General features: G+C 42.1%; 1 protein-coding gene across 2 annotated transcripts in view; it reads left to right on the forward strand.

The window, feature by feature from the left end:
- Nucleotides 1–4006: 4006 nt before the first annotated feature.
- The window catches only part of MAP3K1 (mitogen-activated protein kinase kinase kinase 1), a 77455-nt gene continuing 67121 nt past the window's right edge, over nucleotides 4007–14340 (forward strand). Inside the window, exon 1 of one of the 2 annotated variants that reach the window (XM_042939218.1) lies at nucleotides 4007–4518. In XM_042939218.1, the coding sequence (XP_042795152.1) occupies nucleotides 4037–4518 (482 nt within the window). In that variant the 5' untranslated portion in view covers nucleotides 4007–4036. Of the gene's footprint in view, nucleotides 4519–4816; nucleotides 4967–14340 lie in introns of those variants that run through there. The other variant, XM_042939248.1, reaches the window with a different exon arrangement.

The following is a 14340-nucleotide window of genomic DNA, read 5'->3' on the forward strand; positions in this document are numbered from 1 at the left end:
TTTCCTAACTGTGAGATAGATCAGTTTCATAAGTTGTAGTTTTATTTTTAAATAGGAAAACCCAAATTATCTGTTTTTCATTATTACTACAAAATTTAGTGTCTGATTTTAAGTACATGCAAATATATGTAAAATATTTAGATGGCTGGTTAATAAAAAGGAATCATAAAAATGTATGTTTATCTTTATAAGATACATATATCTTAATATCTTACTGTTTAAAGTTTATTTATTTATTTTGAGAGAGAGAGAGAGAGAGCTGGGGAGAGGCAGAGAGAGAGGGAAAAAGAGAATCCCAAGCAGGCTCCACCCTGCCAGCAGAGAGCTCAATGCCGAACTTGAACTCACAAACCATAAGATCATGACCTGAAGAGTCAAATGCTTAACTAAGCCACCCAGGCACCCCTTAAATATCTTATTTTAGCTTAAACATAAATAACAGTATTTTGTTTTGTATGATTTGGGATTTCTTAACCAGTACGTGGCTGTGGGGCCCTGGTTTGTTGAGTGTGGGTTCACTATTTAGAGTTCCATGTATCTATGTCACTTATCTCACTGCCTACAATTTTCACTTTTACTTTTTTAAAGCCAAGTGAGAACTGATAGATACCTGCTTTTCCAATCTTTTACAGTTAACACATCCACTACTAATTTCATAAAGACTTTTTTCAGGGTCTTACCTGCTTGCATTTTCCAAAGCATTTAACTTAGTTTTCATTGGAACAACGTTCCTTTTGCATTTGCATACCCATGTTTTATTAACAATCAATTTGATAGTATTTAAATTTCATAAGGACACTTATAACAGTATAATCAGGTTTGGGAACAAGTATGACAGATTTTCTTCGGGCCCACAACTCACCTGGAAGGAGAAGCATACAGGCACCATGAGCATTCATTGTGCTCTGGCATCCCTTTGAAAATGCCCTTTTAGGGGGCCAGTTATCCCATAAATGACAAGATTTCCTGACTTGGAACATCTGGAAACAACTGGGAAGTATGGTATCTGGAAAGAACATGGAGAAACCAAATTCTAGCCCAGCTCTCCTGAAAGTACTCTATACTAAATATATAAATATATATAAACCTCATAGAACACAAGCTTTTCGTTCTATGTTGCACATTATATTCCTGCTCTTTATGTCTACATAAAAATAAATCTTACAAAAAAAGTATGGAAACACACACACAGATCTGAAAATTCTCTCAGAGTCAGCCTGAAAAATAACTAATAAAAATATTTGCAGATGGGAATTTTTTAATTTTGTAAATAAGAAAAATAACAAACAATATCTCCAGAGAAGAGGAAAACTCCTTGCATATGCATAGTAGATACTAGGTGCTCAATAAATATGTGATGAATGACATACAGGCTGAAATATTTCTGCCAGTGCATACTAAATCAGCTCATTCTGATGTCAGTGATATTTACGCACAATCAAGAAACACACCAATATTAAGCTAGATTCTCCAAATGAATGTGTGTAGCAACCAAAGTGTGATAAAGGTTACCAAAGTTGTCATGGGATGAGTGAAATCATTGCAATACTTCTATCTGGGAAAGCATAGAACTAAAGGACTTGGAAATAGTACCTGAAGTTTTCAATGCACAAGCAACCTTCGAAGAGACACAGACTCCTTTATGTCATTAAAGAAATCAAATTAAGGCACTTCAACATCAGGATCCAACAGTACCAAAACCAGAGCTAGAGTCCTACCATGTTTAAGATTGAGAAACTACAGTAGCAATCCCATGGGTTAAATTGTCCTTAAAGAAGACTTTGTATTAACATATTGCAGACAAAGAACATCCTTTGCAGTCAAGCATGTCCTTTGCTTATTTCTCTCTCCTCCCCTCCTCTAAAAAAAAAAAAAAAAAATCTATTTGTCAGTGCATAATGACAACCCAAATATTTACATAAAAGATCAAGGGCAAAATTCCTCAAAGCACCAAAAACTAGGCAAAAGACCAGTACTTGGGTTTCTCGGTGGTGGTGTGTGGTGAATGGACGAGGTCAGAGAAGTGGGGCTAGTTTATAGTGTTGCATTTGCTACAAATAAAGAGTTTTACTGGAATCCTCTTCTACTTTGCTACTATGGCCAAACTTTAAAATTGGAACGATTTTGAAAGGCTAATTACAGGTAACTCTGTGTGTGTGTGTGTGTGTGTGTGTGTGTGTGTGTACACAATTTTAAGGTTTTTCTGTCTAAATAGGAAAGAGGATAGTTTATCCTTTCAATTTGGGATTTGGTGGGTGTGGCAATCTGGGAAGATCTGGGAAACAACTAGTGTTTAGTTTGGATGATACACCTGGCTACCATTAAAAGAGCATATAATTATAGCCTAAATGTAGACTTTAAATTTTAACAGATTTATCTAAACTTTCAAAATTTGTACCGTTGAATGTAACTATCTAAAACCATTCTATGGCAGATGTTGCAGTAGTATTCAAAACTGAGCTAATTTACACTGCCATTTTAAAAATCCCTCCAATATCACCACATTCCTAAGTTAACGTTTATACTCGGGAATGGGGCTTTCATTTTTTCTAGTTTGGAGAAGTCAAATGAATTGTTTTGTAGACAGTTCAGACTTCTAATTCTATGAAGACTGACAAGACAGCGCTCTACTTTGTGTTAGAGAGGAACCCTCTCCCTCCCATCCCCCCACGCTATGTTTTAATTAACGTTTCACAAAATAAATATAGGGGTGCAGGTCCCGGGTTGTGGGACGTTTCCCCTCACAGACAAACATGCTCGAGGAAAAGGAGGGGAGAAATAAACGCCACACAGAAGATCTACTCGCCAGAAGAAAGGTCGAAAATCATTAACATGTAAATGGTACTTCTTCCATTCCGAGGCACCTTATCGCCGAGACTGCCCCAGGGACTGGAAGGGTTCGGAACTCCAAGTTAGGCAACTTGGGGACTACAGGGGTCGGGGCGGAGGGAACCCAGACCATGGCCAGACCCTCCTTGGAAGGACGTGCGGCTAGAGGCATCGGATTTAGAGGCGGGGCGGGGCAGGGCCGGGGGGGGGGGGGGGGGGAGAAGGAGGGACTGGCCGAGGATGATATTATCGAGCACTTTCCTGCACAGCCTAGCTTCCTTCCCCAAACGCGCTCTATGTGGTCCCGTAAACCGCTGCCCTTCCCCAAAACAGCGGAAGAAAAAATAAAGATGTATTAAGGGGCACCCGCCCTCCGTGTCTCTCTCTAGGTGAGAGGGGTATCCCAAAACGGTGATGTCAGGTCGTGAACAAGATATTCCAGGAAACGCTGAAGTTTTATTTGTAGTTCGTGTTGCGGAGGGTGGGGGAGGAGGACAATGGAAGAGAAAAACATTTAAAAAAAAAAAACTTATTCTTTTTGGTCCGCGGCTGCACGTCTGCTGAAAATTGAGTTTCTTTCGCTTTCCATCAAGCCGAGAACCCTGGCCGCCACCTGCGCGTCCCGCGCGGGGTGGGGGAGGGGGTTGGTCCTCGCCCGGGTTCCCCGACGACCACTGCAAAGGGCAGCGAGAATGACAAACCGCAAACTGCCTCGCCGGCATTCCCTTCAACGCACCACACACCTAAATTCGAATTGAAACTCCCGTTGGCCGACCTCCCACCGAGCCAGGCCGAGATTGCGGCGGAGAGGAAGCTGCGCGCTGCCGCCACGGAGGCTCCTCCTCTCGCCGGTGCAGCCCGGGACTACCTGGCGGCTCGGGCAGGGGCGGGGGTTGGGTGCAGCACGCAAAGCTCAGGGCACCTTCGAGACGGCTACGTTCCAGCCCACTTCGCAGGCCAGCGCGGGACGCCGGGCGCACAGCCTATTCCTTCCACCTGCTCCATGCCGTACCCTCCCCCTTCCCTGGCTGTGCCCGGTGAGCCTGCCAGACCGTCCAGGCCAAGCACCCGGCGGGCCGTGCTCACGCAGTTGGCGCAGGCGGCCCTACGCTAGCGGCGCAGCGCCCGCCGGTCCGCCCGCCCCCTGCACTCTCCCCGCCCCCTCCCTCCCTCGCAGGGGCCGAGCGAATGTAGCCCGCGAGAGAAAATGGCGGCGGCGGCGGGGAATCGCGCCTCGTCGTCGGGATTCCCGGGCGCCCGGGCGGCGAGCCCCGAGGCGGGTGGTGGTGGAGGTGCTCTCAAGGCTAGCAGCGCGCCCGCAGCAGCCGCGGGGCTACTTCGGGAGGCGGGCAGCGGGGGCCGCGAGCGGGCTGACTGGCGGCGGCGGCAGCTGCGCAAAGTGCGGAGTGTGGAGCTGGACCAGCTGCCGGAGCCGCCGCTCTTCCTCGCCGCCTCACCGCCGTCCTCCTCCACTTCCCCGTCGCCGGAGCCCTCGGACGCAGCGGCGGGCGGGAGCGGTTTCCAGCCTGTGGCCGTGCCGCAACCCCACGGAGCCGCGAGCCGTGGCGGCGCCCACCCTCCGGAGCCCGCGGCCGCACCGGACAGCGGCGCTCCGAGCCCCGCGGGGGCCGAGTCCGGGGAGAAGCGGACGACCGCCGCCGAGCCGCCTCCTGCAGCGGCCCCAGCCGGGTGAGCTGCGCGGCCGGGGATGCGGCGGGGACTTGGGGGACGGGCGAGGGCAATGAATGAACCCCGGACACCGCGCACTGCGTCCCGGCGCTCAGCGCCGCTAAGCTGCGCGCCGCTCGCCGGGATCTGAGCCCTCGGGCACCCCCTTTGACCCCTCCGGCGTCGGGCGGCGCCCCGGACCTGGCCTGCGGGACGCAACGGGGGCCCGGGGCGGGGACGTGCCGGAGAGTTTGTTATTGTTTGTAGACATGTGACAGGCGTGCGAGCCGCGCTGCAGGGACCCGTTGAGATAAGGTGTAGGGCCCCGGGCTGGCTTTGTGGGGCTCCGGAATCGGGACTCTTGGAGGACCCCCGGCGTGGGACCCTGGTGTTGCCCTCGGGGCTGGGCTGGGGGGCGGGCAGAAGCCTGTTGGCGGCGCCCCCAGACGAGAGTCCCGGGATTTCTGGGGTGAGGCCAGAGCCTGCAAACAAGCGGTGGTCAAAAAAAGGGGCGGGGTGGGTGGGAAGCCCAGCCCGAGGCCGGGTGGGGGGCCCGGGACGGAGGAGAACGCGGTGAGGTCCTCCCGGCCTTGACAGGCAGAGACCCTTAGCAGGTACCCGGGGCCCGGCCCGGACGGAGGCAGAACGACCACAGGGGCTCCTGGTGGAAGGCGCTGTAACGCCTGTCAAAGCGTTGTGGGCGGGCAGACTGCACACTCGGGGACTTGTAATATTTTTGGAGTTGGTTTTTCTCATTGCGTCCCTCAAGGGGCTCCACATGTTCTTGGGAATGCGGACAGCGCCACTGAGACTTGAGTGACTTCTGTTTGCAGTTTGAAATTGGCCTTTGAAGTTTGCATTTGGCGGAGTGGTGTAAGAGCCAGGACCGGATGTGTCAGCCATTCAGTTTCAAAGCAGTGGTGACTGCTCCCCGCAGCCTCTCTGGCGTGGCTGGGGACCGCGGCTCGGGTGCGGTGCTTCCTGCTCGGTGCAGCTGCGCGGGCCGCCCGCCTGACTGAGGGATTCCAGGGGTCACAGTGCGGTGGGCTTCGGCTCACATAGCCCTGTAGTGCCAATGCATTACGGTATGTGTAAGGTAACAGACTAGACGTTCTTGGCCTGACCCTTTCTTTGGCTACTGGAAATCTTTATGTTAAAGGAAATTCTTTTAAGTGTGACAGCCGTAATCCATGTTTTTAGAAAATCTGACTAGTGTTTGCACAGCACAGTCTTGATGAGTATTTTGAGTTGCTGGAAATGTTTTTGTGATAGTTACCCATTGCCCTGTAGAGTTTCCTGACCTTTATTCTGAGTATTTTAAAGACTGTCTTAGATTTTTTTCCTTGTGAGACGAATCTGACAGTAGGAATCCTTGGTTTCGGTTATCTAAAGTTCTTTGGCACTTTTTTGAGCTTGATTATTTATTTAAAGCCACAGTTCATTTATTACCAGGAAGTCGCGCCCCCCCCCCAAATTACCCTAAAAATTATGGTCAACACTGTGCCATGGCAATCTTGAAAGGAAAGGAGATGGCTGTGATAGTTTTCTGCGTGCACTTGTAAATATAACTTAGTTTTACGAGAGTTAAGTTCCTCTACACTTTGCTGCTTCCCTGCAGATTGGAGTAAAAACTCAGTAGGATAATTCTTTGAAGGCAGTTGATACTACAAATGAGCTCCAGATAAAAATATTAAACCTTAAATTTGAGAAGTTAATTTTATCTGTTCTGACGAAAGCAACTTTTGAATACAGTAAATAATTTAGTACCAGCATTCTAGTCATTAAAGAGCTATGAATATAGAAGAGCAACAACCACTGTAAAAAATAATGTGTAGAAGTTGTTTAGTGTTGTCTCCACACAAAATAAGAGGACTAAGATGGAGGCAGGTAGAATTCAGAAATGGTAATTTATGCTTAATTTTTGCATTTCATAACGTAGGTATTTTTCCCCTCTTTGTTTCAGGAGTGGATTATAATTGTGCAATGTGTGAAATAATGGGCTAATCAGCATAATCACTTTTTAAAAATGAATTTCACTAGCCAGAATGCTGTTTGTTCACCCTAAGTCATCCCTGCAAATTTCATTTATACTAAAATGTTGATTCCCTAAACTTTTGAAATATAGTGATTTTTCCTTTCAATTTCCTTGTCAGTGGGATTGAAATTCATTTGCATTTGTTGGTATAAATACTTTGAGTATAAAGAGTTCATTGAACTCTACATTTTACTTTTTTGACAGTTTCATTTGTACTTTCTGGAGAAAAATTTAGCCTTGAGATTTTGAAATATTTTTATGTTTTAGTAGTAGTAAGGGTCTGGAGACCCCTTCTGTCTAAAGACCTATTGTATATTTTAAAGAGAATCCTATGATTTTTAATTTCAGAATTTCCTTCAGGTTTTTGACCTTTGGATGTAGAAACTGAAAATGTAGAAAATATATTTGTGCAGTATAAATTATGTAAGTTATACTCATATTAAAAATAGAAAAGTTTAAGTCTGACCCTCTCCTTTAGGGTAATAATTGAAACCATGAAAGTTTTGTGCCTGAAAGTGGCACCCAAAGGTTTGGGATTTTAACTTACATTACAGAATTAGGAACTTTTTCTTCCTATTTATTGTCTTTGAAGAAAAATTGCAGTGTTATCCTCCATTGAACAGGCTGTTGTGAGTTTGGTAGTTATAATTACTCTATCCTATTTTTGTAACTGAAAAAACCTAACTATCAATTTGCTGGCCCCATGAAAGAACAAGATATGCTGTACTTGTTAATGTTAGTTTTTGTTAAAACTAAAGCTATTTCATAGGCTGCTTTTATATCCTCATATAGCCCTCAGCTTTCACTTCCGTTTAGAAGCTACTGGGTTAAAAATATAATTTAGTGATTTTTTTTACTAGAGGAGATACAGGAACATTATTACCTAAAAATAAGTTTTAAAAAATTAAGTTGACAATTTTACAAAACAGTAGAGGGAGTTACAGAAGTTAACATAGGTGAATTTGTAAGTTTTGTAGTTATGAATTATCTCCAAACTCTCTATTAAATCAAGTAAGAAAATTAATGCATTCTTCAAAGATTATCCTTATTAAATATAATTCTGAAAGAAAAATATCAGTTATAGTTGCTGCCAACTTTTGTTTTCTTTTCATATCTGATTTTGGCAGGGGTAACTGGTTAACCAACATTCCTTAATGTATGATTTCCAATACTCTTTAATAACTCCATTTTGTTAGATACAAAAACCAGGAAGTAGCCCTGTTCATTGGTACTGTTTCACCTCCTCATAGTGCCTCAAGTCTATGTTGCTTGTCTTAGAAAAATGGTCATTGACTTACTGACTTGAAGATTTCAAAATATAGAAAGAAAGGAGTGTTCTTTGTTTTCATCGAGTGCAAAATAACCAGCTACAGCTTGCCTAGGCTGTCTGCTCATCAGTCCTTGACACTGGCTGTGAACATTCCAGAAGAAGAAATAATGGGGTGGCAAGGCAGTTAATGGTGAATGGATTCCCCTGAGGGAAAATATGAGGCATTCAGAAGTGCTCTGAGTTAGAAAGCATGATTTGCATTTGTAACCCATTTTCTTGGGTTGAGGGGTCTTTCTCTATAAAGGCAGTAGAAAAATGTGGTATGGAAAAGTAATAGTCTCCAGAGGCTGCTTACGAACTATACTATATTGCACCTCTAACCTTGGTGATGTTTTGATTATATCAGATACCAAGTATAGTCCTTAGACTTGGTGGTTTTCCTCAATCCTGGCCTCTTTTTATATCCTAAGTCAAAAGTTAGAGCTACTTAAAAATGTGAATGGGTAGAAGATAAATGTAAGCAAATGTTCAGTATTAGGAATAGATCCACATTGTCTCTAACAAATAATTGAAGAACATTTTTAACATGAAAGAAGTAATCAGGAACAGAATTAAAGTAAATGGTTTGTGGCAAAACAGTGAGATTAGTCAGGTGATATGTAAGAGGATTTTAGCTATGGCTAAAACATGTTCATTGAGCATACAGATATGTTTGGATTCATTTTATGTAGTCACCTTTCTTCCCTTCTGCGGGTCAGACAAGTTACAGCCCTCCAAGGCTTTGTAATTTCTGTTTTCAAGAGGTGGAAACTTATAGGTAATGCTAAAGCCCTTTGATCCCATAACTAGAAGACAGAGCTCCGTCAGTCTGACTCCACAGTTCATTTCTTTCCACCATCTATGCTGCTTTTATTTTTTCAAATTAATAATTAAATTAATTGATAATTTTTAAGGAGGAAGTTACTCTGCAGGAGTCATAGTAAACATAATAGGTCTCCACTGAGTGCTATTGCCAATGTATTTGTCTCTTTATATGTATATACTGCATAGTTTTCTGTAACCTGGCCTTGTATATGTAATACAAGTAGACTGTACTAGATCACCTTATTGTGTTAGGCACGAAAAATAATTGATTCATGTTGAGTGTTTCTTAGATTTCTTGATTTGTGCTGTATTAAATCGGAAGTGGAGGGAAGTGAAGCTGAAATTAAAATCACTCATTTATCTAAATCATCATACATGGAGAGAAACTTCCTGTTTAGCTGGACCTTGCTCCTTTGTTGTTCTTCTTTTTTTATTTCATTCATCCAACATGTAAGAATCTCTACAAGATGATAGTCTTTGTATTAGAGAAAAAGATCATTAATGCATGGTCTCAGTTTCTCTTGGTGGGTTCTAGTATGCATGTGTTAGCAGTACCATGTTAAGTGCTTTAAGAGAGATGTGAATTCAGAGAGACACCCAGATTAAAAATTAGTGTTCTGAATCTCATCCACAGCATTCCACACTATTCATGCAGTGAATATGATGGTACCTCCCTAACTTTCTCAGGAATTAGTTGGCCTTCCAGATTAGTAGTTAAGGGTGGTAGCTTTGTTTTACTTTCTGCAGGGCATTTGGTCTTTTTCCCCTTTCTTAGGACAGGTATATGCTGTAGTTTTTCCATTTCTACAGTAATGGAAAAAGGAAATCTAGATACAGATGAGTTTCAAACTGTTTCTGGCTATACTCTTAAGAGGAATATATACAGAACTGCAAGTTCAGATGTGATTTTTTTTTCTTGAAAGAGAAAATGGAGGTATGGGGAACAAGAAACTCAATATATGCCAATGGTGCTTTTAAACTTTAGTCTTAATTATTAGTAACAGCAACTGTGCTAGTTAAGATAACAATATTGGGAAATGTAAATTATGCTCTATGGCATAAGATAATCAAGAAAATATCCTTGTCTTTATATACTCTATGGCATATCACAGTTGGTTTAGGTATGTTTGGTATGGAAGGGAGTTTTATTAGTGACGGAGTCCTTTGGAATACCAGTCTGGTTAGTTTAGTTTAATAGATTGACATGTCATAGAGTGCCAAGAACTGTTAAGTTCTTAATAACCACCAAGCATATATTTCTGAGAGTACAGTCTGTCACCTGGAAATCATTAATGAGGCCATCAGACCTCTTGAAGAATGGAGGAAGTCCCTGGAGCTTCCACAGTGCTGTAGTTAGTGCATTAACTAAGTTTATCACATGAAATATATTGAGTGTATGTGGAGTAAGGAGAGAGTAGACACTGGGTGGAGACTTTACTCTTGACAAATAGACGTGATCATTACTTTTTTGTTGTTGCCTAAATAAGTCATTTAACTGATATATTATCAAATAACCTTCAAACTGGTCTAACAGCATTCTGAATAGTAAATATCAGTTGTTAACAAATGCGGAATTCTGTCTTATTATTTATACCATTGCCCAGTACCTAGACTAGTGTCTGCTACCCATGAATGTTAGGTGCCCATAAATGTTAGGATGGATTAATTTTCTCAAAGTGGTTATTTTTAAATTAGTGTATCTGAAGATTACAATAATTTACTTTGATGTGATTTTAATCATGGTCTAGCTTAAGGCAAGTTTTGAAGTCAAGAACTGTTTCTTAGGCTTGATATTTAGTAGCAATAGTTGGTGTTTAGCAATCACTGACCATATTGATTGATTTCATATTATGTATAACAAAGTAATTAGTTTAATAGCTCAGTGTAGTTGCAAAGTAATTAGAGCCATGCTCAAAGTATCAAATAGTGAGAAAATTGAGTTTCTGATATTTCAAGTGGCTAGTTATTTGGACTGATGGGTAATCCTCCTGATTATCTTCTTCACCCTGACAGTTCTTGCTTGGTGGCCCATCATCACTCTCTTGAACATTAATATTAGAAGATCTTCAGGTTGATCCTAGGGCTTCTCTCATTTTGTCTTCTCCATCCCTACCCTCATTAATGCCTTGAGATCAACTATTGACCGTTCACAAATGATTGCCGAATTTCCTAACCATGACCTCTCCTGAACTCCAGACTTAACATCTAACTGTCTGTGTAACAGAGCCATACTCAGATATCTAAAATCAAATTCAGGACTTTCCCTGTACCTTGTTCTACTAATACGTTCTCGGCTTATGGAATGGCAGAACCAGAACCTAGGAGTTACCCTTGACAGCTCCTTGTGTATAGTCCACCATCAGAGGCTGAGGATTTGACTGTTACCACATCCTTAAGCCAGGCTTCCATGATCCCTTATTTAGACTAATGTAGTAGCTTCCTGACTTGCCCCTGTATCCTGCTTTCTCCCTTCTAATCTGTTCTCCTTATTATATGGCCAGAGTGATTGTTTTATTTTATTTTTATTTTTATTTTTATTTTTATTTTATTTTATTTTATTTTATTTTATTTTATTTTATTTAAGTAGGCTCCATGCCAAGTGTGGAGCCCAATGCAGAGCTTGAACTCAGGACCTTGAGATCAAGACTGGCTGAGATCAAGACTCACGCCCTTAACTGACTGAGCCAGCCAGGTGCCCACAGAGTGATGACTTTAAAATGTTAATCTGATTATAACAATTTTCCTCTAGAAAAGTAAGTAAGATAAAATATGAAAACTCTCAGAAGCTTTCTATTTGGTTAAAAACAGAGAATCCTTAACATGCCCTACCCAGTCCCTGCCCTGTCTGGCCCTGCGCCTCTCCAGGCTGTCTCAGATCACACTTGCCCTTGTTCTTTGCTGGCTTGCCTTCTTTCATTTCCTCAAACTCAGCATTCCACCTCTCGCCATAGGGCTTTGGCATGTACTGCATGCTCCCTCTGCCGGGAACACTCTTCCCCAGTCCCATGTCAGTACTTCCTTGTTCAAACCTTAGCTCAATGATACTTCCTCGGGGAAGCTTTTCTTCCCTGGTCTCTCAGACTGGCTTCTAGCACAGTGTCTCTCTACTGTCAATGTTGTGATTTTACATTTGTTATCTCATTTGATGAATTGCTGCCTTCTCCAGAAGATTATAAGACCTTTGTGGGCAGTGCCTGTGCCTGGATGGGGACCCGGCACCTAGCAAATGCCTGGCCCAGAGTAGACCCCCAGAGTAAATATTTGTGGAATAAATGAGTAAGGATAATAATGGCAAGTTTAACCTAGTGGATCATCTGTTTGTCGCCTTTGGTCACAGTACCCTTGGACCTAGCTGAGACACGAATAAACAGCAAAAGCCTAGATGATTGTTATTTCCAAGTTCTCAGTTTGTGATAGATTCATTGGGAGGTATATGGACTATTAGACATGCCAAGTGCCTTGACTGAGGTAGGACAGCTTAATGTGGCATGGGGGAAATAGCTATATAGTAGTCCCTTACCCCCTTTCCCATGGTTTCACTTTCCAAGGTTTCAGTCGGCTGGCCGCAGTCTGATGATCCTCCTTCCTCCTTCTGACACTGTCATCACAAGTTCAGTAGTGCTACCCCTTCCCCACTCATGCTCTGTCTCTCTCTCTCTTTCTCTCAAAAATAAAGAAAAACATTAAAAAAAAATTTAAAAAGGGTGGGGGGGGGCCCTGGATGGTTCAGTCAGTGGGTTAAGCATCCAACCTTGGCTCAGGTTATGATCTCACGGTTCATGCGTTCAAGTCCCGCATTGGGACAGCTCAGAGCCTGGAGCCTGCTTCACATTCTGTGTCTGTGTGTCTGTCTCTGTCTCTCTCTCTCACTCTCTCTTCCTCCTTCCACCCCTCACTCATGTTCCCTCTCTCAAAACTAAATAAAAACGTTAAAAAATTTTTTAAAAAAAGTTCAGTAGTAGCTTAACACTACGTCGCCAAGTCTACATCATTCACCTCACTTCATATCATCAGATGGGCATTTTATCATGTTACATCATCACAAGAAGGGTGAGTACAGTACAATAAGACTTGGAGAGAAAGTGACCACGTTCACATAACTTTTATAAAATTATATTGTAATAATTGTTCTATTCTATTAGTTACTGTTACTCTTACAGTGCCTAATTTATAAATTTAGAAAAAACATAATTTATGTAAGGTTCAGTACTATCTCTGGTTTTAGACATCCACTGGGGGTCTTGGAATGTGTTCCTAGTGGATAAGGGGAGACTGCTCTACTGCATGATAATCTCTTGTAGGTAAGAAGAGCTTACTGTGTGTATGTAATTCTTTTGCACTTACTAGGGTACTGAAAATGTGTGTGTATGCATATTTATGTATATATGAATAAATATACACATAAAGGTGCCACGCATTAATATAATGATTCCTTTTTTTCAAGTTCTCAAAATGTTATGTAAACTTAAGATATCGTTTTAAGGTTCTTGTCCCAATGTATTCATATGAATAAATATACTCATAAAGATGTTATGCATTAATGTAATTGTTCCTTTTTCACAAACTAGTAATGTAATGTAAACTTAAAATACCATTTCCAGGATTCTTGTCACAATATAACCCTACTTCATGTAAAATTTATTAAACTGTTTTTGATAGTAATTCAACTTGTAATAAATAGAAGTTCACATTTGCACTAAAGAGATTTGCTAGGCAAATACTGTATGAGATTTCAGGAACCAAGAGCCCACGTAACAGAAAGAAAACATTTTAAAGTTTACTGATGGTAACTAAACCCAGCAGCCTCCCTTATCTAGAACATGGTTTAGCACTAAGATGTAGGGAAAAAAGGCTCTCAGCCGCCAAAGAGCCTGTAACAAAATCTATCCTTTGAAGTTCTTTGATTTTACACTTAATGAGAGTTCTAAGGGCATTGGCTCAGGATTCACAGACACTTACTTAAGATATTCTTGTTTTCTTGTCCATTTGGTGTCCCTAAAACACAGCAATCAAAAGCAGCCAATTAGAAGGACTAGGAGTATGAGGGACAGGTTCCCTGATGGCAGCAATACTGGCAGAGAGATTTGACAGCCAGAGAGGAGAGAGGGAGGGAGAGGAGGATGTCACAGCATTGCTGTTGGGGACACCTGGTGTGGGAACATTCTGTTCCACATACCTGGATAGCTTCTCAGATTATGAATTTTTTGAATGACAAAACTTTCCACATTACTTCTTGAGCACCAATTTCCTTATTTGTAGAATGACTATGAAGAAGATTGTTTTTTATAATGGCGAGTGTGGCTCATCATAACAAAGTTGTGGTGTTTCTTTCTATTCAGTGAACGGAAATTAGAATGTTTATAATATATTAAGATTTTCATTCAAGATAGTTGTAGCAAGTATTTTGATCCTTAAAGTGGTAAGCTTCTAAATTATCTAGAATAGGTAGTTACATAGCCCTGATGGTACTAAATAATTGAAGAGTCCGTTAGAATTCTGTAAAATTGGATGCCACTCATTAGAAATGTCGTGTGGATTGTCTCTGTGGGAAAATCTTTTTTGTTCTATTTGTTGGCTTGAATCATATTCTACCCTGCAGTTTCTTTAAGATACTTCTTAATCACTACCACTAGGGATATATCCTGACCTTTCTCCTAGTTAGACTGTGAAGAGT

The sequence above is a fragment of the Panthera leo genome, chromosome A1, assembly GCF_018350215.1.
Source record: "Panthera leo isolate Ple1 chromosome A1, P.leo_Ple1_pat1.1, whole genome shotgun sequence".
Lineage (NCBI taxonomy): Eukaryota > Metazoa > Chordata > Mammalia > Carnivora > Felidae > Panthera > Panthera leo.